Source organism: Canis aureus, chromosome 1 (assembly GCF_053574225.1).
Source record: "Canis aureus isolate CA01 chromosome 1, VMU_Caureus_v.1.0, whole genome shotgun sequence".
Lineage (NCBI taxonomy): Eukaryota > Metazoa > Chordata > Mammalia > Carnivora > Canidae > Canis > Canis aureus.
In genome coordinates, this window is record NC_135611.1 from 53,953,317 (window position 1) to 53,977,040 (window position 23,724).

The 23,724-nt window shown below is 37.4% G+C and overlaps 1 protein-coding gene across 3 annotated transcripts in view; it reads right to left on the minus strand.

Moving 5' to 3' along the window:
- PDE10A (phosphodiesterase 10A) overlaps nucleotides 1-23,724 on the minus strand; it is a 590,722-nt gene that overhangs the window by 12,123 nt on the left and 554,875 nt on the right. For all 3 annotated transcript variants that reach the window (XM_077899644.1, XM_077899635.1, XM_077899625.1), the window contains 2 exons: nucleotides 22,913-23,085; nucleotides 2,772-2,883 (listed from right to left, as the gene is read on the minus strand). In XM_077899644.1, the coding sequence (XP_077755770.1) occupies nucleotides 2,772-2,883; nucleotides 22,913-23,085 (285 nt within the window). The remainder of the gene's footprint in view (nucleotides 1-2,771; nucleotides 2,884-22,912; nucleotides 23,086-23,724) is intronic.

A 23,724-nucleotide genomic window follows, 5' to 3' on the forward strand; every position in this document is an offset into this window, starting at 1 on the left:
TAGTAAAAGTTATAACGAGAGGAGACACAGATAATAGTGAGGAGGAATGACAAGAACAAGGTATGGGATAACCTTAAGGCCTCTTTCTCACTTATTTTTCAAAGGAATTTTCACGCATGCTGAACTGGATGAAGCAAGGGCTTAGAGGGAAATACTGTATGTCAAGAATAAACTATAGCGTGCTAGACGTGCTAGTAAAGATACAGTATAATTGGCTACACATCATTCTAAGCGTTGTAGTCACAGATGCTTATTAAAGATTTTCTATTTTGCAGGCTCTGGGATAAGTAACATAAATATTATTTCATTCAATCTTCATGAAATACTGTAAGTTACATATTCTTGTCCCTGGTTTATAGATTTTAAAAATTATCTTCCTCTTTTTAGTTAAAAATCTTCTTTCTTAACATACCCCAACATTTTCCTTACTACCTCACTTTTCCCTCATGTTTCTTAATTACTCAACTATTTTAATTATTTCACAATCATGCTTATTTTCAGGAATCAGAAGGTAGGGTCAAAAAACAAATTATTAAAGCCCTCACTGAGGATGTTACTGTATAGGACAAAGGTACCGAGTATAGCTTTGCTCTAGTATTATTACTTTAAATATTAACTCAGTGGTTCTCAACCTTTTTCCTTTCCTGTTCTAAGTGAATGACACTAACTGGGCCCCTTGCTCAAAGATATTACAGTCCAGTCAGTAAAAAGGTTGTGAATAAACAATGACTGGCCAATGTAGAGTACTCGCAAACAAGGATTGGTGCTACACAGGAGAACCCAGGAGGACTGTGGGGTGTGTGTTCCAGGGGCAAGTGGCCCAGAGGTCTGCAGAAGGCAGGGGGAGAGCGGAGCTGACCTGGATGGCCACCCATGGGAGGGACTCGACTCAGGGGATCCAAGGGGCTGAGACGTGGAATGGCAGAGAGAGGCAGCGGGCTCATGTGGGCTCAAGTTCATGATTTCTGTCCTCATCCCAATAGCATGGAGAGCCAGACTGGGAAGAGTGCTCACTCAGTCAGAATCAGCCTTCCCTAGCCTGCATGTGAGACTAAGGAACAGAGAGGAGTCAGCAAGCTGGCCAGAGGTTTGATCCCCGGTGCTCCAGCAGGACTTCCATCCCCAGCCCCACGACATCAAAGCCCACACTCTATGTGGCTACTCATCTAACTGTGCAGGAAGAGGCAGCCAGCCCGGTCAGACGGCACCAGGGATTCAGGCACCAGGAGGCCGAGTCCTGTGGAGAGGAGAGATGGGGAGAGGCGGGACCTAGTGCACAACTGGGAGGTTGCTGCCAAGACACAGTGACAACCTCTGCTTCCTCCCCAGGACCTCATATTCCTGGAAGATGGCACCCTAGGCAACTTTGGGAGCTTAATCTTTGTGGACAGTTTAATCAGTGCAGAATAGAGAGGGGAGAAAATCTACCTAACTTATCTGTCACGTTTTGATTCATATTTTAGAATACAAATATAGGTATTAAAGTATGAATTATATCAGTTAAATAAAATTATTTGCAAAACAATAGGGTAGCTTCAGACCAGTTTCTTCATGTGATATTTACAGAATGTACTGGAAGTTACCATTTTTAAATATGTCTGCAAATTAAGTGGACTGATAGTGAAGTCAGAGATTACAGGTCAGACACATACACCTAAAGCAACCTTCCTAATGGAGTCTGACAGTAATGAGGTTCTGAGATGCACACTACAAAACAGGAAAAAAGCACGCAGGAGTATGCCTGCACAACATGTTAGGTGTTCTGGAGAAGTCACACCGTGAGTATAACCAACTCCAGGCCTCTGGTCCTCATCCAATGAAAATTTTTGGCTTTGCCATCATGAAAAAATTTAACGTTATAAATCATTTCTACTACACTATCAACTGAATGATTGACTGGTTTTTACCTCTTACATCCCTTCTTTTATATGGGTGAGGTTGAATGGTTCAAATCAGCAATGACCAAACTCTTTGCCCTCCGAATGTCCTTTTAACGTCCTCGAGCCAAATGAGGTACGCAAACATTTTATTTCATTTGAATATGTAGAAGGGCCCAGGTATTTGTGGGTTCACTTGAACAAGAGAGGACTCTATTTGATGGACAATTCAGAAAGCAAATTGAGAAATAAAACATACGTTTCTGATAATGCAGATAATCCAGTCAAGAAAAGGTATTAGTGAAAGTAAGTTCCATGGTTGCTTCGCATGTCAGAGCGTCATGAGTTAAAAGCCCATATACTCTGTAGAACTTATAATGTGGGATCCCTGGGTGGCGCAGCGGTTTAGTGCCCGCCTTTGGCCCAGGGCGCGATCCTGGAGACCTGGGATCGAATCCCACGTTGGGCTCCTGGTGCATGGAGCCTGCTTCTCCCTCTGCCTGTGTCTCTGCCTGTCTCTCTCTCTCTGATGTGACTATCATAAATAAATAAAAATTAAAAAAAAAAAGAACTTATAATGTGCAGGTGAATTGACTATCTAGAATATTTCCAGAATCCTGTCTGTCTATGGTAATCATGTCCCAAATTTCCAAGTGTAGGCATACACAGTCTGTGACCCTGATGGACCTGCAATACTGTGGGCTGTAGGTCTGTATAAATGTCCTTACATCCATGTGTAAATGCTAATTTCTCTACTGCATGTGACTGCTAATAGTTTTTTGAAGTAACAAGCAACCTGAGCTATTAAGACATTGTTACCAATTTACCCATATATTTACTTGCTCATCAGAATTTTTCTCATTTTTAAGATTCACATAAAAATAAAAAACATACCTCAGCCCAGAATTCTGCATATATGTCATTTGCCGTCAATTGTGTCACCGGCCATAGTTTTGTTACAGAACAAAGATCACAGGCAGTCATCATCAAACCAATGACACGATCTCTAGAACACAGTAAAATAAACCTGGTTAGTGTGGCATTTGCTCTCTTATAATAAAGGCTACAAAGACTTCTGGATTTTCAGAAATAAGTCTCCAAGTAGGCATTCCTTGACAACCGGGAAGGGAGTATAGAAGGTATAACCCGCAATCAGAGATGTAAGTGGAATTAAAGATTAGTGTTGCTTAAGTTGGAGGGACCTTGTGTCACCTCTGTTCACCGTGTGCCCCTGCTGCCTTGGTATCACTGCGGCAATCAAACACCATGTAGACATGCTCTGTGCCACCTAAGTCCTCTGGTGCGCTTCCACAGCTGTGGATTGGATTTTCACTTTCAGGGAATTCTGGAAATGTACAGGGTGAAGAAATCTTGAAGAAGAAAATCTATCCCAATCCTTTTGTTCATATAAGAAAACCATGAGATGCAGAGCAATGAAGTGACCTCCCTAGAGCCCACAGCTAAAGACGAGGCCAGAGCAGACTCCGGTCCTCAGCACACTCTCTGCCCTCCAAGCGTGGAGAACGGGTGTGACGGGAGCTCCCTCCAAACACTTTGCAAACTCTAACCTCCAAATGCAATGAGTTCTCCTTTCCAGGTGCTTTGCATTCACATTTTGACTTCTTTTCTCTAAACATGGTTTGGTTTAATCTCTCCTCTTGAAGAACAAGAAATAACTGCTTGAAGACTTCAAACGGACATACCCCTACAACTTTAATGGATTTGGTCTAGTGACAAGTGGTTGTCCTAAACAAAATCTATGCTTAATGGTAGCACTAACTGCTAATTAGTAAGGAATTTTAACTGAGTTTAACTTTTAGGAAGCAAATGACATAATTTAAAAGGCAAATTATCAAGAAAGACACACAACTGCCACAAGTGAGATGTCACCGTTCCTAGCTAATATGAGCATTCTAAGGAGTTTCAGGAATCTGATACTGCCAAAGGCTGCCTTACTTCTTGTAGTTGCACAATGGTCACCATCAGTGGCTACAGTGCCCCACCCTGGATCCTGAGCCTGTCCTGACCATGGCAGATGACATATTATAAGAACACCTATCCAAACTTTGACAGGGTTTCTGATTTAGTGGCACTCCCGCACGGAGATGCCCGGATATCTGGGAGACCCTGCGTGGTCTGTTGCCTGTGTCATGGACGCTGATCACTTGCAAGGCTCCTTTATTTCCCATCAGCCCACTTCCTTTAGGCCATTTGCCTAATAAACGATCTCTTCTACTACCTTACTTTTCTTAAGAACACGTCTCTATCAGGGCAGAGGAAATAACTAAAAATGTTGATGAGACGTCTGTGTACCCATTCTGTGACCCCCAACAGATGCCGTGAGAAGGTTCAAACCTTTTAACACGATCAGGATATTCTGTATTTTCCTGATGAGGGAGTTTCCTAAGCACTTGGTGGTTTAAAGGAAGAATATTTCTGGATTTGGGCTTCTAAAAGAACAACTTTATTATCTGTTTATTCAACAGGTAAATTCATTAAACAGAAATGGAACATAAAATAAAACTGACTCTATTTCATAAGATTGAAATAATCCAATCTCATTTAAACTATACACACATACATATCCCAACATTTACTTCTGTTGGCTGAACATTCTAATATGCTTTATCTCAAAAAAGATTTCTTATCTTGTAAATCCATGAAACAAGAAATGTTAATAGAACTGGGCACTGCAAGATGCAAGGAACCAATTCTCTCCCCGTATGAGACTTCCCAGGTAAGGTGGTTCCTCTCAGGGTTGAAAAGATTATGACCCAGTTGTCATTCAGATTTCACTGTCGAAATTACTTAGACAAAACAATTCAATAGTAATTATTTACTGGTAACCAAAAAAGAAAAATAAGATGAGGTTTTTATTAAATACCTTTAATAAATTACTTATTTTTTACTTTCAGGGATAAATTAGTTAGATGGTTATGGTTGTCTGGAAATATGTAAATTGGAATCATTTCATTTCTTTCCATGGATGTAATATAGGCCTAACTGGGATAGATGCTTAATTCATCATGTATTCTAATAACCAACCATGAAAGGGATGGAGGGTAGGCTAACTATACTCTAGGTACAATCCTGTATAACTGTATAACCTATTCTGTAAAAATAACAGAGTCCAACACAATGCCTATGTTATAGATGATTCTTTGGTAATTAATTTCTGGGGGTTTGGCTACATTCACTTATTCCAAAAATTTCTGAAATGCCTCTATGTCTCAGGAACAGTTATAGTAATGAATCAAGTAGCCCTGTGCTTACAGAACTAACATTCTAATAGGGACAAGCAGAAAATAAGGTTAAAAATTTTCATTGAAAAAGTTGGTAAAAATCATTATGAAAGAGGCAAAATAATGAAGATCTGTGAGAAAGTCCCAGTAGAGATGAGTAGGTGTGAAAGTCCTGACGTGTCAGTAATGAGCATGGTGTGTCTGAGGACTAACAAGCAAGCCATCAGACAGTGGAGACTGTGAGCAGAGGAGCAACATGCTCCATGCTTTAGAGAGATCTGGGTGGAGAATGACTTGTACAACTGTAGGGGCATCGGGGGAAGGGGAGAGATTCCGTAGGAGACCACAGTGGTCCAGGGAAAGGAGGGCTCTGGATGTTGGGTAGAGCCAAGGTGAAGCACATTAACATCTCCAAGAGTTATGGTGACAAAGCTCCCACCCCTTCTCTCCCTTCTCCTTTCCCTCATGCATAATCTCAGACCAGGCAGGGAAACCAAACACAGAGGATCTATCAGGATGTGCAGACATTGATATCTGAAAGTGAGCATCTCTCACCAGGGTGTACATTTGTCTTCTCAGAGCCACCCTATCTTAAAATTCTCCTCCCACAATAGAAGATCACAGAATCACAAAACCTTACAAAAGGAGAGGAAACCACACAATCTGCAGGATTTCAGGTGGGTTACTCTTCCATTATGCCTCCCACCCCCTGCCTACTCTCCACTGTCTATAGAAGTTGATCAGCCATAAAGACGATGTCCAAGTGGAAAAAAAAAGTAGAAACACACGGCTGGAGCAGATGAGACATAAGTAACTTTATAAAAGATTTCAGGTAGAGATATGAAGATATATAGTGAGTTCTCAGATGATTATTATCACAATTCCTCACTTGTGTCAATATCTAGAATTCAAAAAGAATGAATGACTGGCTCAGTTTCCACAGTGAACTCAAAACTAAAGACTCAGGACCTCCAATTCTCTACCCTCACTGTTCACTAGGCTCTGACCTCATTCTGGCCTCCTGAATAATGTGGCCCAGTTTTTAAACACAGTGACATTACCTACTCGAACACAAGCTGATAATCTTCAGCCAGGATCCCAACGTCAAACATTCACAAAGGCAGGGGCAGGCTGAAGGGAGGCCGAAGATGGGGAGCACAGGCTGTATCCCTCCCCAGAAGCTCTGCGTAGCCAGGGACCCACAGGGACAAAGCCAGGGAGGCAAACACACCAACTCTTCTCTCCTCCCGCCCTTTCATCTCTTGTCAGTGCCACCAGTCTCTGAATCTAGACAGAAGCCGGAGGGGGAGCAAGGGAGCTGGGTGAACTAGTCTCTAGAGGTCCAAGTGGAAAACGTGGTCAGTGAATCTGAAGGCCAAACTAAGGCCACCCAGATGACAGGAGTACCCCAGAGGAGAGAGCTAGAAAGCTGTCGTTCACAGTGGAAAACACGTTTGAAACGCAAACCACTTAAATATAAAATTATACCTCTTTAGTCATGTATCAACATGGCACAGAAATAGAAAAATGGGTTTAAGGTCAAAATTTCTACTAATCTAAGAAAATCAATTCCATTAGTGTTTGGGGACCCCAGGTTAAAGTGTCTGGATAGTCCAGCACAAAACTGTCATAGAAAATAGAAAAAAAGAAAAAGGAAAATAAATACATGCCTGCATATCTTAGAATGTTCATACGCAAAGAGCTAATCAATGACCAGGTTATTACAACTATGGCAGAGGTTGGGTAAACTGGGGTCCAGTGGGTAAATAAAGAATAAGCCTTTGGGGGATGTATTAGTGGACGTTTTGCTAAGAAACTACTATAGTCTTATTTTAACTCTTCTGTTTCATTTTAAAATCAGATCATACATAATATTTGAAAAGGGACTAGGTTAAATCATTTTCCCCTTAAATGACCATTTTAATGATTTTTTCCTGTTTTAAGCTCATCTTCAAGGAATTTTAAATCACTGTATTATAGTTCTCTGATAAGACAGCCCATTGTGGCTATTTTTTAAACATTAAACCAGAATCAGGATATTATGGATTCTCTGAAAATATTTGAACAGCTGCAGAGCCAAAGCCATAGAAGAGATGCTAGACTCCTGCTGTTTCCAATGACACAAATAATACAAATAACTCTTTGAAAGAGGCATAAGCATAGTGCACTAATGATCTCACTAAAGTAAACTTTAAACTCAAGCTCTCAATTCTTCATTTTATAGAATCCTATGTTGCTTCTTCACAAAATAGCATGGAGAGAAAAATGAGTACATGTCAATGGAGAATCACTCGAGCAAATGTGTGTCACGGACTTGCTGCTATTAAAAATCATCCTAATTCAAAATTTATTTGCATAACAAAGTCATGCATTGTCTTAGTTCTAGAATTGAGAGCCCTTACACAGCAACATGGGCTACTGTGTGTAACTTTGAATCAAGTCAGAACATTAGCAATTTCATGTTAGAACTTAGTTCCCTACATTTCAAGCTCTTCAGATGAAACATAAAGCATACCTAGCAGAATGAGGCCCTCATGCATTTACTACCGCAGGTAGACAGAGATTCTTAATTTAAATAAAGGATGCACTTCTCTATACTTTAGGTGATTTCACTCTTGGCCAAAGTCCATCATTGACTTCCTCAGATGAATGTCATCTTTTCATGCTTTAGTATATAATTCTAGGTGTAAAGAGAGAAGCCACTGTCTGTTGTTTACCAACTATCCAGTGGAGTCGTTATAATCGATATCTATAAAAACTATCACCTAATATTATCATATTTTTAAGTACAGACATTTCAGCAATATCAGATAAATTGACATATGAAAAGTATGAAAGAGATCAAGAATTCATAATAAAAAAACTCATAATTTAAAAAGATACTGATAAGCAAAGGTAAACAGTAAAATAGCAGAAACAGTAACATTTACTTAAAAATATATTACTAGCTTATAGACTACCCACTAACTAATAGAGAAAAAAATAGCTTTGGAGAAGCATCCTTTTTAACAGTTTGCAGAGTGCCTGGCTACTATGAATATGGGCTAGCTGGCAAGGTAGACACCTGCCCCTCGGAAAACAATTCTAACGTGCAGCAGAATCAAGGAAGGGAGCAGTTGCTCATGTTTTTTTGAACAGGAATTACTCAAGCAAGAAAATTGGGAATGAGATATAAAAACTAGCAACATTTGGAGTTGATACCTATACCTTCTGTAGAGTGCCCAACTGAGCTATTTCCAGCATCGGAGTGAAATACATCTGCAACCTGCAGGCTCTGCTGGAGAAACAGCTGTCCAGATCCAGGTGATGCTGTCTAGGGAGTGTCAGGAGCAAACCCGCATTAATGACAAGGACGGCTGGTAGAATACACATCTAGTCACAGGGAAATGATGTCTGTGTTAACTCGAGCATAATAAGAGGCTCTACAAGATGGAGAGATGAAGGGCTTGCAACAACAGCCATGAGATCAGCTCTGAACCTTCAGAGAAGCCACTGTGGTTGCATACTACACCTGCCATCTTGAAGAATGGCCCCAATTGTGCAATTCTTTATGTACATTGAGACAGAATCCTTATAAGGAGACCCATGGAAGGCCACCAAACCCACGTCAAATGTGGGAATATTTCAAACGTTACTAATTCTAAACGGGGTGAAAAGCCTACTCATCACTATGCATATTCTGTGGGCTGCTTCTATGAGCTCACCAACTCCTAATCCCCCTAGAAAGGAGATTTGATCTCATCTGGTGAATTAAAGACCATTCTATTTACTTTTTAAATGATTTCATCTAAAAACTGATAGAATCACAAAATCCATCTTGTTTAAGGACAAAACACTTGAAGCAAAAATAGTTCATATTTTACCACATGATCGTATTTCTGGATTGTATATTTTTGTTTCTCATACTTTAATTTAGGTGAAATATATATAGAATGAAATGCATACATTTGATGGATAAAGTTCAAGGAGTATGACAATGTTACAGTCCCAAAACACCACATCGATGAAGACAAGGAACATCTCCAGCACCCAGAAACCCCTTCTGTCCTTCTCCCAACTAGTGGTCTTTCCCTGACCCCACAAATGCCAGTCTGATTTCTACCATAATCCCTAACACCGTTAATTCATTTGGCCTACAGTAGCGCTTCATAAAAATGTTTTCTTATAGAATATATAAATTATTTTACTCAACAAAATGCGTGTGATTCATCCATGTTGTTCACGAGTCAGCAGTTCCTAATTTTTAAAACTGCTCAATAGAACAGAATTCCATTGTGGAAATGCCAGAAACTGTCTATCCATGCACCTGTTATTGGACATTTGAGGTGCTTCCAGTTTAGATGTATTATGAATAAGACTGTGGGAAACATTTGTGTCTGAGTTTTTGTGTGAACAATATGCTTTTATTTCTCTTGAGGAACCTAAGAATGGAGTCACAAAGTAAGCATATATTTAGCTTTATAAAAAACTTCCAAATTCTACCTAAAGCAGTTGTATATAGTTTATCCTCCCACCAGAGTATGTTAATATTTTAGTAGCTCCACATCCTTGCCAACACCTAGGTATTGTTGGTCTTTTTAATTTTGGCCATTCTAGTGGAACATGTAGTGGTATATCATTGTTTTATTTTGGTTTTCTTTACATCTAAATGTATTGAGCAAAATTTCACATTCTTATTGGCTTTAGGATCTGAAAAAAATCTTTCACTCTAGGGCAACCACTAAAAAAAAAAAAGTTAATAAAAAGTATGATATGGTAAGAAAGGAGAGAAAATGGAATCATATAAAATCATCAAATAAGCCACAAAAGGTGGAAAAAGAGTAAAAGGCAAAATAGGAACAAAGAATAACTGTGAAGAGGAGAAAAGAGTAGTGAATATGGTATATATTATGCAACTATAACAATAATCACTTCAAATGTCAGTGGTCTAAATACACCAATTAAAAAAGGTCATCCGAGTGGACCAAACAACAAGACTCAACTCAACTATATGTTGTCTACAAGAAACTCAGTTTAAATATAAAGACACATAGAGATTAAAAGTCAATGAGTGGAGAAAGATACCAGGCTAACACTGTTCACAAGAAAATGGGAACAGCTATATTAATTTCAGACAGAAGAGACTTCAAAGCTAAAGTTATCAGCAATAAAAAGGACCATTTCATAATAATAAAGGGATCAGTTTTCCAAGAAGATGTAACAATTCTCAACTTGTATAAGCCTAACAACAGAACATTAAAGTATGTGAGGCAAAAGCAGACAGAATTGCCAAAGAGAAATAGATAAATCCATTATTATAGCTGGAGATTTCAACACCCTTCTATCAGAAATGGCAGATCCAGACAGCAGAAAATCAGTGAGGACATGTTTAAATTCAATAAGTCCATCAAACTATTGTATATAGTTGACATCTGTAGACTATTTTATCTAACAACTGTAGAAAACACACTCTTTTCAAGCTCACATGTAACATTCAACAAGACAGACCATGTTCTAGGCCACAAAATATACCATAACAAACTTAAAAGAATGGAAATTATATACTACACGCTTTTAGATAACAATGGAATTAACTAGATAGCAATAACAGAAAAATAGCCAGAGAATCCCCCAAATACCTGGAGATTAAACAAAAGCACTTCCAAATAACACAAGTCATAGAAGAAATCAAGAAAAAATTAAAAGTATTTATGGCTAAATGAAAATGAAAACACAATACAACTTGTGGATGCCGGGAAAGATGTGTTTAGAGGGAAATTAATAACATTAAACGTACACAATAGCAAAGAATAAAGATATAAAATTAAAAAACCAAGCTTTGGGGATCCCTGGATGGCTCAGCGGTTTGGCACCTGCCTTTGGCCCAGGGCGCGATCCTGAAGTCCTGGGATCGAGTCCCACATCGGGCTCCCGGCATGGAGCCTGCTTCTCCCTCTGCCTGTGTCTCTGCCTCTCTCTCTCTCTCCTCTCTCTCTATCTCTATCATGAATAAATAAAATCTTAAAAAAAAAAAAACCCAAGCTTCTATTTCAGGCAACTATAAAAAGAAGAACAAATTAAATCCAAATGAAGCAGGAGAAAAAAAATAATATGAATTATTATTTCTGGGGCAGACATCAATGTACCTGAAAATAGAAAATTGATAGAAAAAAATCAACCAAATCAGAAGCTGGTTCTCTGAAAAGATCAATACAAACAATAAGCTAGGGCAGCCCAGGTGGCTCAGTGGTTTAGCGCTGCCTTCGGCCCAGGGCATGACCCTAGAGACCCGGGATCAAGTCCCACATCAGGCTCCCTGCATGGAGCCTGCTTTTCCCTCTGCCTGTGTCTCTGCCTAACTTTCTCTCTGTATCTCCCATGAATAAATAAATCTTTAAAAACACACACACACAAAAACCAAAAAACAATAAGCTTCTCTAGCTAGTCTAAACCAAGGGAAAAAGAGGATACAAATTACTAGCATCAGATATGAGAGAGAAGGTCACAACAGATCCCAACGACATTAAAGGGATAATGAAGGAATACTCTCAGCAACCTTAAACCCACAGGTTTGATAACCTGGATGAAATGGATCAATTTCTTGAATGATACAACCTGCCAAAACAAACAAAAAGAAATAGATAATTCAAATAGGCTTATATCTATTAAAGAAATTGAATCAACAATAGTCTTCCAAAACAGAAAGTACGAGGCCCAGATGGGTTCAGGGGGTGAATCCTACCAAATATTTAAGATAGAAATTATACCAATTCTCTATAATCTCTTTTAGAGGACAGAAGTAGAGGAAACAGTTCCTAACTCATTCCATGAGCCCACCATTACCCTGATACCAAAACTGCACAAAGACATTAACAAGAAAACTGTAGCCTAATATCTCTCATAGCATAAATGCAAAAATCCTCAACAAAATATTAGCAAATCTAATATAATGCTGTATAAAAAGAATTATACAACATGTCCAATTATGATTTATCCCAGGTACCCCGGTATGTAAGTCAGGTTCAGTACTCAAAAGTCAATTAGTGTAACCCATCATATATCAACATAGCAAAAAGAAAAATCACATTATCCTGTCAGTAGATGCAGTAAAAGCGTCTGACAAACTCCAACAGTCACACATGACAAAAGCTTTCAGTGAACTAGGCATGGGGGAACTTTGTCAACTTGATAAATATCTACAAAAATCCTATAGCTAACATTATACTTCGTGGTGGGAAACTCAAAGCTTTCCCATTAAGATCAGGAACAAGGCAAGAGTGTTCTCTTTCACCACTCCTTTTCAATACTGTACTGGAAGTCCTTGCTAATGCGATAAGACAAAAAAAAAAAAAAAAAAAAAAAAGGAAAGAAAGAAAGAAATGCTGTACTGATTAGAAAAGAAGAAATAAAACTGTTCACACATGGCTGTCATAGAAAATTTGAAAGAATCAATAAAAATGCTTCTGGAACTAATAAATAAATAATTACAGCAAGGTCACAGGATACAAAGTTAACATACCAAAGGCAGTCATTTTCTATATACCAGCAACAAAGGAGTGCAATCTGAAATTAAAAACAATTGCTATTTACTTGGGAGAGGCAAAACACAATATTGAAGGAGAATGAAGTTGGAGGATGGACACTACCTGACTTCAAGATTTACTATAAAGCTATAGTAATCAAGACAGTGAGGTGGAAAAAGAATGGACAAACACATCAATGGAACAGAACAGAGCACCCCAAATAGACCCACATAAATACAGGGGTGAATCACCTGTGACAGAGGCAAAAGCAATACAATGGAACAAAGATCATCTTTTCAACAAAGGGTGCTGGAACAACAGGACATCCCCATGCAAAAAAAAAAAAAAAAAAGAATCTATACACACAGACCTTTAACGCTTCACTAAAAATTGACTCAGAATGGATCACAGACCTAAATGTAAAATACAAACTTATAATACTCCTGTGCAGGGATACCAGAGAAGAGTCTGTCACTGTCTTGAAGCTCTCCTCTACTGCTGGCATTACACTTTGTAAACACTAGGTACTTAGTAAAGGTTAGCATACAGATGGAAAGGCTGATGTTAACCACTGGGCCTGAAAGCACTGAACACCTGGCCCCGGAGCACTGAGGGTGACGACGAGTTCTCCTTCTCCCAGTTGACTCTTGCTGTGCTGCACAAGCCCCTGGCCAAGCCTCAACCCAAACAAGGCACCAGTTGATCTCCTGTCCTGTCCTCTAGGGCAGAGCTTGTTCTTCTCCTTGGTATCCCCTCCTCCCACTTTTCTAGGACTTCCTAGAGCTGTCTGTCCAAGTCTTTCAGCTGCTAGAAGCATCTGCTCCAGCCTAGAAACACAGGGAATGGAAAATTATTCAGCTCTAGGCATGTCTCCACATTCTTCATCTTCCCAATAGCCCGGCTGGTTTCTTCTTACCAGGACACAGAGAGCCTCGTTTGCAGAATCTCTGAGTCTGGCTAGCTGAAGGCCCCTGCTCTTCTCTTATTGGCACAGGCCAGCTGTGATAACATCCTCACTGAAAAGGCAGACAACAATGGGATTTCAAGGGCTCCAAGGAACGGAACAGAAGGATGAGGGCCTTTTCTGGTGAAGCCCAAAGGTTCCCACCCATGTGCCCACATGTGCCCAGTTTGAGTCACACTGAACTCACCCTGTCCCATTGGTTTGGGTGTTAGTTCATGGCAACTCTGATTACAAACAGGATCAAATCATGCAGAGTTTTTGATCCTGTGTAATGTTATTGTGAGAACGAGCTTAACTGCTTTCCAGTATGGTCATTATTACTCTCTTAACTTCTCTTCTCTATGATACCTCGCATGAGTCATGACAGGAGACTCTCACAATCCCACCCCCACCCCTCCCCTACCAAGAAGCTGAAAGGTGAGATTCCTGAGCTTTGTCTCCCCAAGTCCTCCCTGCAGGACTGTGATTCTGGATCCAAGTTAGAACATCAGGAAACCATGACCTGGTAGATGTCTTCTTACCTAATCACTCCCCATCCAAGAGGGACAACAGGTGTCTGTGCTAATTTACCTGGCTGGCCAAAAGGAGGCCCAACAGGCACAAAGTGGGGCTGCCCTACCCAGGAAGCCCCACTGAAGTGTGGCCAGATCTTCCCTCCCCAAAGTCAAGTCTGCTTATCCCCTGGGTAACTTGGACAATTTTGATTGCAAAAGACAAAAAAATCATGTAGGCCTCTGTATTAGTTTGATAGAGTTGCTGTAACAAAGTACCACAAACTTGGTGGCTTGCTTAAGCAATAGAAATTTATTGTCTCACAGTTCTGGAGGCCAGATGTCCAAGATTCAAGGTGTCAGCAAGGTTGGTTCCTACTGAGGACCATGAGGGAAGGGTCTATTCTGGACCTCTCTTCTTGACTTGCAGTTGGGCATCTTCTCCCTGTGTCTTCACATGGTCTTCCATCTGTCATGTCTGTATCTAAATTTCTTCTTCTAAAGGTATCAGTCATACAGGATGAGGACCCACTTACATGGATGGCCTCATTTTATCTAATTATTCTTTGAAGTCTCTCTCTCTCTCTCTCTCTCTCTAAGTACTGTCACATTCTGGGAATTAGGATTTCAATCCAGGTATTTTTTAGGAGACACAATTTAGCCCATAACAGTTCCTAGAACACAATTTTATTTTGAGGATATTCAGGTTCAGAACTAAGCTGGGCAAATGTGGATAGGCCTTTCTACAACATTTCCATTTCACAGATGAAGTCAAATCTTTTTCTCTCCACAACATTTCCATTTCATTATGTGTCAATCTTCCTATTACACTGGAAACACTTGGCAGCAATTGGGCAAGTAGCTGTCTCATTCTTTGCTTCATATCCACTTGGCCCAGGTTTGGCATGTAACAATCTGTAGTCATGGAACTTTGGGTTTCTCTGTGCTTCTGCTTGCTTCTCTCACTCCTCGCTGGCCAATCCCTCAGGAGCCTCTGATCCAACATGCTCACATTTCAGAGAGACATTCCATATCTTATATTTCACTTTATACCATTTATATTAACATTTAACCTCCTTTAAGGTCATTCATATGTTTACTTAAAATTTATAAGATAAATCTTTCAAATAATTGTTATTTTGTCTAAGACTTAAATACAGAGAACATTTTTCTTACATAGTGTAGCTTTTCACTTCCTTAAAGGTTTTGAAGATTGTAAGTTCTTAATGTGATAAAGTCCAATCTATCATTTGTTCATTTGAAGGTTAGGTCTTTCATTTTGTTTCTTCCAGCTTCACTGAGGTATGATTGACAAGAGTTGTATATATTTAAGTTATACAATGTGTTGACTTGATACATGTATACACTGTGAAATGACTACCACAATCAAATTAACACATCCAGCAGCTCATATAGTTTCTTTGTGTGTATGTGTATGATAAGAACACTTAAGATTTACTCTCTTAGCAAACTACAAAAATAAAATATAGTATCATATATAATCACCGTGCTATAATTAGATCCTCAGACCTTACTAATCTTACAATTCAAAGGATGTAGCCGTTGACTGACATCTCTGAAGGTTAGTACTTCTTGTGTGCTAAGGAATCTTTGCCTACCCAAGGTCATTAAGATTGTCTCCTATGTTTTATTCTAGAAATTTTTATTATTTTAGCTTTTACATTTAAGTCTACCATCCAACTAAAACCTCAGTAATTCAAGAGCCATTTGTTGAACAGACTGTCTATTCCTCCATTGAATTTTCTTAAACTTTGGTTAAAAATCAATAGGCTATATATACCATGTCTTCTGTAATCTGTTCCACCAATTTATTTGTCTACCCTAACACCAATACACACTGTCTTGATTACTGGTACTTCACAGTAAACCTTGAAATTGGGTAGTGTTAAGTTTTCCAATTGGGCTTTTGTTTGACAAAACTGTTTTGACTATTTTAGATCTTTTGTATTTCTATATAAATTTGAGGTTAGTTTGTCAAAGTCTACAAAAAAGCCTGCTAAGGTTTCAAGTGGGATTACACTTTTGGAGCATTATTTGCAGAGAACTGATATCTTAGCAATACCGATTTCTTGTAATTTATAATCATGACAAATCACTCTATTCAAATAGTACTCTTTATTTCAGAAATGGTTTGCATTTTTAGCACAGAGACTTATATACCATGTAAAATCTATTCAAGTATGCTATTTAAAAAAATGACACAGCATGTAAAATGGTTTTATTAACTTCAATTTCCAATTGATAGCTATTCATATATGAAAATAAATAATTTTTAAAAGGCTGATCATTTATCTTGTAAACTTGCTAAATTCACTTATTTAAGTCTAGCAAACTTTTTGGAGATTCCTTAGGATTTTTTTAAAGCAGATTGTATGTGACTTAAAAATAAGGACAGATTTCCTTTTTCCTTTCAACTCTTATGCCTTTTACTTCTTTCTCACTGTGATGCACTGACTAGGTGCCAGCTCAAAGCAAACTAGAAGTGGTCATCCTTCATTTGCTTCTAGACTTGGAGGGAAAGTCCTTAATACATCACCTATCATCACAGTGGCTATATAGTGTTTTCAAAGATGCTCTTTAAGACATTAAAGAAGTATTATATTCCTAGTTTGCTCAGATATTTCCCTCCATCAACAGGGGTTTTTGTCAAATGCTTTTTCTGCATCTTTTGAAATGATCACGTAGTGTTTCTTCTGTATTCTATTCCTGTGAATTATATTAGTTAGTAAATGCTATTCCTGAGATAAAATCCACTTGTTATACTTTATTATTTTTTTATATGTGACCAAATTTGTTATACTTTGTTATAAATTTTGCATCTATGTCCATGAGGAATATTGATTGATTTTTACTACTTTTGTAATGTGTCTGTCAGGTGCTGGCATCAGGATTCTGCAGCCTTCATAAAATAAGGCGGTAAATGCTTCCTATTCCTATTTTCAGAAATATTTTGTATAAGATTGATATTATTTCCTCTATAAGTGTTTGATAGAATTCACACATGAAACCATGAGACAGCCATAGATAGAGGTCCCCAAATCTTATTCATATTCCCCTCAAATCTTTGGTGACCCAAAGACCAAGGTCAAAACAGAAACAGAACCATGCTAAAAATGCTTAAAGGCACATATCCATAAGTGTAGGGTTATCCATGAGAAATTTAATCAGCTACTAGAAAAAAAATCAATTATTTTTAGAGAAAGATACCAGATTCCAGAAAGATGACACAGTATATTTATCCACAATGTAGTACATAAATAAAATAAATAGAAAAAGGTACTCCATAATTCAGGGAAAAAATAGTCAACTAAATAGATTCATAGAAAACTCAGTGGAGATGCAGACAAGGATTTTTGAATTACTGATGTGTCAAAGAATCTTCAGAAAAAAAATATATATCTGAATACAAAGACCAAAGTGATGGGGAATTTTGAGACAAAAATGCTACAAAAATGAACCAAAAATAAATCTCAGAACTGGAAAACACACTACTTAAAATACACCACTTGATGGAGTTAATAACAAACTGGGAAGGATTCTGGGAAGGATCAGTGGAATCAAAGGCACAGTACAGCCAATTACCCAAACTGAGGTACACGGAAGGAGAAGACTGAAAAAACAATTCAGAGCTTCCCTAGCCCATAAGATGGCATTACGTGATCTATCACACGTATAATTGGAGCTGTGGAAGAAAAGGGACAAGTGAGACAGAAAAACATGTTTGAAGAAAAATAATGTGGAAATTTTTCTATATTTTGCTGAAATCAGCAGCCAAGAGTCCCCAAAACCTCAGAGGAAGGACCTCAAGCAGGGTCAAGTGCCAGAAGACCACACTTAGGAACATTACAAAGTGCTAAAAACCAAAAGATACAGACAAAACCTTAAGAGTAGCCAGAATACAAAGACATGTTATATATAGAAGAATAAAAATAAGAATGGCCACTAACTTCTTATCAGGAAAAAAAGAAAGATGAAGGCCAGGAGGCCACTGAACATTTTCAAAAGAAAATCTATCAACTTAGAATTGCAAATCCAGCAAAAATATCTGAAAAGTGAAGCCCAAATAAAGGCATTTTCAGATAAACAAAGGCTGGAGGAAAGTGCTGTCAACACACTGTAAGAAATGTTAAAGGAAGTTCTTTAGACTAGGGTAAGATAATACTACTAGATAGAAATTTGGAATTGCCTGAATAAATATGAATCACCGGAAATGGTATATATGTGGGGAAATAGGACATGTGATTTTTCTTTCTTTTAAAAAATTCTTTAGTAACCAACTGACTCTTTCATTTAAAATATTAGCAACCTAGGTGGGATACAAAACAAATGTATCGGTATCATACTTAACAAAGCATAGAGACAAAAGGGGGTATATAAGTGGATTGTTTTTTCAAGTTTTTTACATTGTATGGAAATGGCATGATATTAATTCAAAGCAACTGATAAAAATGGAGACTGTAAACTGGAGAGGAACCACCTAAAATATAGAGAGGTGTAACAGTGAAAGCCCGTAGAAGATACAGAAAGAAGTGCTGATAAAAAAAAAAAAAAAAAAAAAAAAGGAAAGAAGTGCTGAAGGAAACATTCAATTAACTCAGATGAAGGCAGGAAAGGAGACACAAAGAACAAGCAGTTAAAGAGAACACAAGTCAGATAATGAGACAACCACAAATATAGAAACAATAATGCAAACAGAACAAACAGTCCGTTAGGAAGTTAGTGATTTTGGGTCTCAAGCACTTGCAGGTAACAAGACCCACTCTAAATATAAAGTCACAGATAGGATGACAATAAAGAACTGGAAAAAATGTGACATGTCACAAGTAAGCATAAAGAAGCTGGTGTGCCTCTTAACACAGAAAACTCTACAGCAAGAAGTAATACAGACAATAAAAGAGAATTAACTCCACATTGACCAGAGGGTAAATCATAGAGAAGACATAACAAATATAAATGTGTAAGCATTTAATAAAGTTTCTAAACACATGAAGCAAAACAGAGAAATATATAGAAATTCATAACTTTATTTATACTGGAAGCTGTATTTCCAGTTAAAAATGGGGGAAAAATATATTCACAAGTGATTAAATCTGTAAAACAACCATATAGTTTTACCAAGAGATAGGACCTGTGTAGACAAGCTATAAAGTGTTGTCAGGATTAAAGACTCATGAAATAAGTCAATCGGAGAAGGACAAACATTATATGGTCTCATTCATTTGGGGAATATAAAAAATAGTGACAGGGAATAAAGGGGAAAGGAGAAAAAATGAGTGGGAAATATCAGAGAAGGAGACAGAACATGAGAGACTCCTAACTCTGGGAAACGAACAAGGGGTGGTGGAGAGGGAGGTGGGCGGGGGGTAGGGGTGACTGGGTGATGGGCACTAATTGGGGCACTTGATGGGATGAGCACTGGGTGCTCTGCTATATATTGGCAAATTGAACTCCAATATATTAAAAAAAAAAGGATTAAAGACTCATGCCAGTGTCTTTGAAGACAATCTACTTCCATTTTCAAGTGAAGAAATAAACACAGTTGCAATGAAAAGCCAATGTGGGTATTTCGAACTGATAGCAGAATATTTCTTTTTAAGTATTCATGATGAAGGAGATAAAAGTCATGATGTCTATAATTTACATTTAAAGGGCACATCGAAAAAAGAAAGGTTGAAATATATGGTAAAATGTTAACAATTCTTGAATGCAGGTAGTGGGTATAAATTGTATATCTCAATATAATTTCTACTTTTTTATAAGTTTGAAATAGTTTTTAATAAAAATATTTAAAAATGTATTTATTAAGTGACAGTTTCCATAAAAATTTTAGAAGGTAATTGAAAGATGAAGATGATCTTACTAGGTATGTATAAGTTTCAACATAGTTTCAGTAATCAAAACAGTATGAACATAGTGGAAGATTAGGTAATTGGTATTTAAATGGCTTAAGGAATCCAAACAATTATCCAAGTTTAGATGAAAACTTCAATCAATGGAAAAAAGAGACTATTAATTAAATAATATTGATTCAACTCACCAGTTATAAATAAAAGATATAACTCCAGAAGAACTAAGATCTAACTATGAGAATCAAAACTATAAAAATATACAAAACTATTAACTAAGTACTATATATATTACTGTGAGGACAGGGGAGGTTGTCTTACACAAGACAGGAAAACAGATTTGATAAAAACAAATGGGAGATTTGACCTCATGAAATTAAATTTCTTTATAGTCAAAAGAAAATCTGAATAAATTTTTTGAAAATAGCCTAGAGAAAATATTTGTAACATATAACAGAGAAACTCCTAGCACCCTTAACAAAATATATAATGTATACTTATTTATCATAAAAAGTAAACAATTCAACAAAAAACATACAAAAGCTCTGAACAGACATATACATAGAAGTAGGAATAATAAATGGCCAACAAACATGAAGCAATCTGTAATACAGAGAGCTATCAGAAAATGGCACATTTAATGAGCAACAATTTTCACTCACATGTTAGGAGGAGTATCTATTTTTAAAGGACCAATAGGTCAACAGGTAAGACTAAATAAGCAAGTTTATTGCAGCATTATTTACACTGCAAAATTCTAGAAATATCTGACCACCAGTATGGGGAAAGTTTTAATAAGCCTTTATATTGTTGTACCCCATTCTACAAGGTGTTATGTAACTCCTCAAAAAAGGGAATGCATCGTGTATAATCACATTTTTATTAATAAAAAACAGAGGACAGTATGTTTGTGTAGACATAGTGTACAGACAGACACACACACCCCAACACAGAGCTTTGGATAAACACAGAAAAGTACATGGGATGATTTTAATACCAATCAGATTGCTGGCATGGAATGCAGAAAAACATAATATTCTTCTTATATACTCTTCTGCACTCTTTGAATTGTTAAGACAAACATGCATTACCTTTAAAATTAACTGTCCAAAATTTAATCATCCATAGGTAGACAGTATACACCATTAACACACACACATATGCATTAAGCACCAAATATACTATTTGTAATTAGATTTTAAATTTTCTATTTTAAAATATTATTGTAACCATTTTGCTAAAAATATATGAAAGAAACTTGATACTAGTTACATGACTCTTACTTATAACCTAAAAAAATGTATGTGTATGAGTTTCAGCAAACCAAAGGCTACTTTCATCCAGGGTCTATTTTCCTAATCTTATAAACCACCATAAGAAAGAGAACTGTAAACAAACACCTGTTTTTACAAGAGCTACACACAAAACCTGTTGCAAGCAGAGGAAGATGTGCTGGGAAGAACCTCTGTGGCCCATAATGACACTGACCCCTTCCATGGTCCTGGGAGGGCCCTGGCAATGTGTTCAGACTGCCCTAGGTGAAAATAAGGTATCTCTTTTTTCCTTAAACAGGGTTCCCGAAATTGTCTAAATTTCAGGCTCTGCAAAATCTGGACCTGCCTGTTTGAATGCAAACTGAATCACAAACAACGACGGCTTAATCAAAGGAATGGATATCATTTTACTACATGTATATGATATTCTTGAAGAGGTAAACTTTATTGCATATCTGTAGTCATTTGTAAACCTCATGTTTCGTGTTTGTGGTACCTGAGTGAATTGCTTCTAAAAGCTTTAAAGCAAACTCTTCTAAAAAAGAAATGTTATGCTTGTCCTTCTCCGATTGACTTACTTCACTCAGCATAATACCCTCCAGTTCCATCCACGTTGAAGCAAATGGTGGGCATTTGTCGTTTCTAATGGCTGAGGAATATTCCATTGTATGAGCGCTGGGTGTTATTCTGTATGTTGGTTAATTGAACACCAATAAAAAATAAATTTATTTAAAAAAAAGGCAGCTACATAGGTAAATTAAAAAAAAGAAAGAAATGTTATGATCAATACTGAAGGTTCACAGAGGAAGAATGCACAGCACCTGAACAAAGAGAATATAGACCCAAGTCCAGCAGGACTAGCAGAGACCAGTAAACAAGTGTTCACAAATCTCAAGGTAAAGATGGCATCCCTTAAGATGGACTTGATCAGACATGGAAACCACAAAGGGAGAGTCCTAGCAGGAAAAGGTGGTGGTCATACCTACAAACTGACAAGAGGAAGAGGCAGGTTAGCCAGTAGACAGAGATCTACTATACAGATGGTGGACAGGTTCACCATGAACACACCTGATATATTTCTGAATCCATTAGGTAAGACATGCCTTCCCAGAAAAAATAAACCAGATAAATTTAGCCTGATACGTTAGAACATTTTAAGTAATCTAATTCTCTTTGTTCTGACTCCATGTTCATGAAACAAACTTTTGTCACTTAGTTTCCTAAATCCCAGTACTCTGATGTTTATAACTAAAATTATGTTAGATGAATAAGAAGGAATTCCAGTTTTATCCACCAATCACATTAACCCGATCAATAAGATCCGGATTCTGAAAAATGAATCCATTTTCATTTCCTTTTGAGTCTGTGAAGCCAATGACTAAACCCTGGACTGAAATGAATTCAAGGAGAGACCTCTTGCAAGATGACTTCTCTTTAAAAGTATCCATTCCTGTGTGAGCAGTTTAAGTTGCAATTCATATATTTTAATTATCCCCACAATTCACACTCAGTAATTCTGTCAAATAAGGAAACATGCAAAGTAAATATAAAGTGCATGTAAAACAAAAAGAAAACATATAAAGATTTTTACATTTCTTCCTTCAAATATAAATTTATGCTAAATTATATTTCTGTTTTTAAGTTTATTTCAGATAATAGTTCCTATGCTTCTAAACTTTTAAAAATTATTTTTACCTATGTGATTGATTATTAAGGTTTAGCGATCCGGTCTGGTACATCTCTTCCAACTGTTTCCTGTTTCCAAAGTATAAAGCAAGGTCTGTGGCAATGATGGCTTTGCGGATGATCTCAAGCACCTGTTCATATTCACTGGAGCTCAGGGTGGAGAAGATATTGTGCCCTTCCAACTACGGAAAAAACACAAATAAACACCACCAATAACAAGCACAAGCTCTAATCTTATGACATTTGCAGGTACTTGAAACACAGTCAGTCAATGGCATTCGGCACACAAATGACAAGTTTGGGGGGAACAAAAGGATAGTTTGTAATGATTAATGGAAATTAATGTGGTTTTGCCTTAAGCTACAACAATTATGTTACCATGTAAAGGATCTATTTCCTACAGTAACATCATTTGCTACCAAAAAATCCGAGTTATTTAAATATAGATCTAGTTTTTTGATATTTCTAGTAAGCTATTAAATGACTAGAAAATGTAAAATATTTAAGACATTTCTTCTTCTAAAGATTTTATTTATTTATTCATGAGAGACACACAAAGAGAGGCAGAGATATAGGCAGAGGGAGAAGCAGGCTCACTGTGGGGAGCCTGATGCGGGACTCGATCCCAGAACCCCAGGATCACTACCCGAGCCAAAGGCAGACGCTCAACCACTGAGCCACCAAGGTGCCCTTTAAAACATTTCTTCTTAAACTAACTTAAAACTTTAGTAATTTTTATATTAGAAGGAAACTAATGGGTTATAAATCATGTATATCTTTGTCCACTTCAGCACATCTAACAAATAGTAACCTACTTCCTC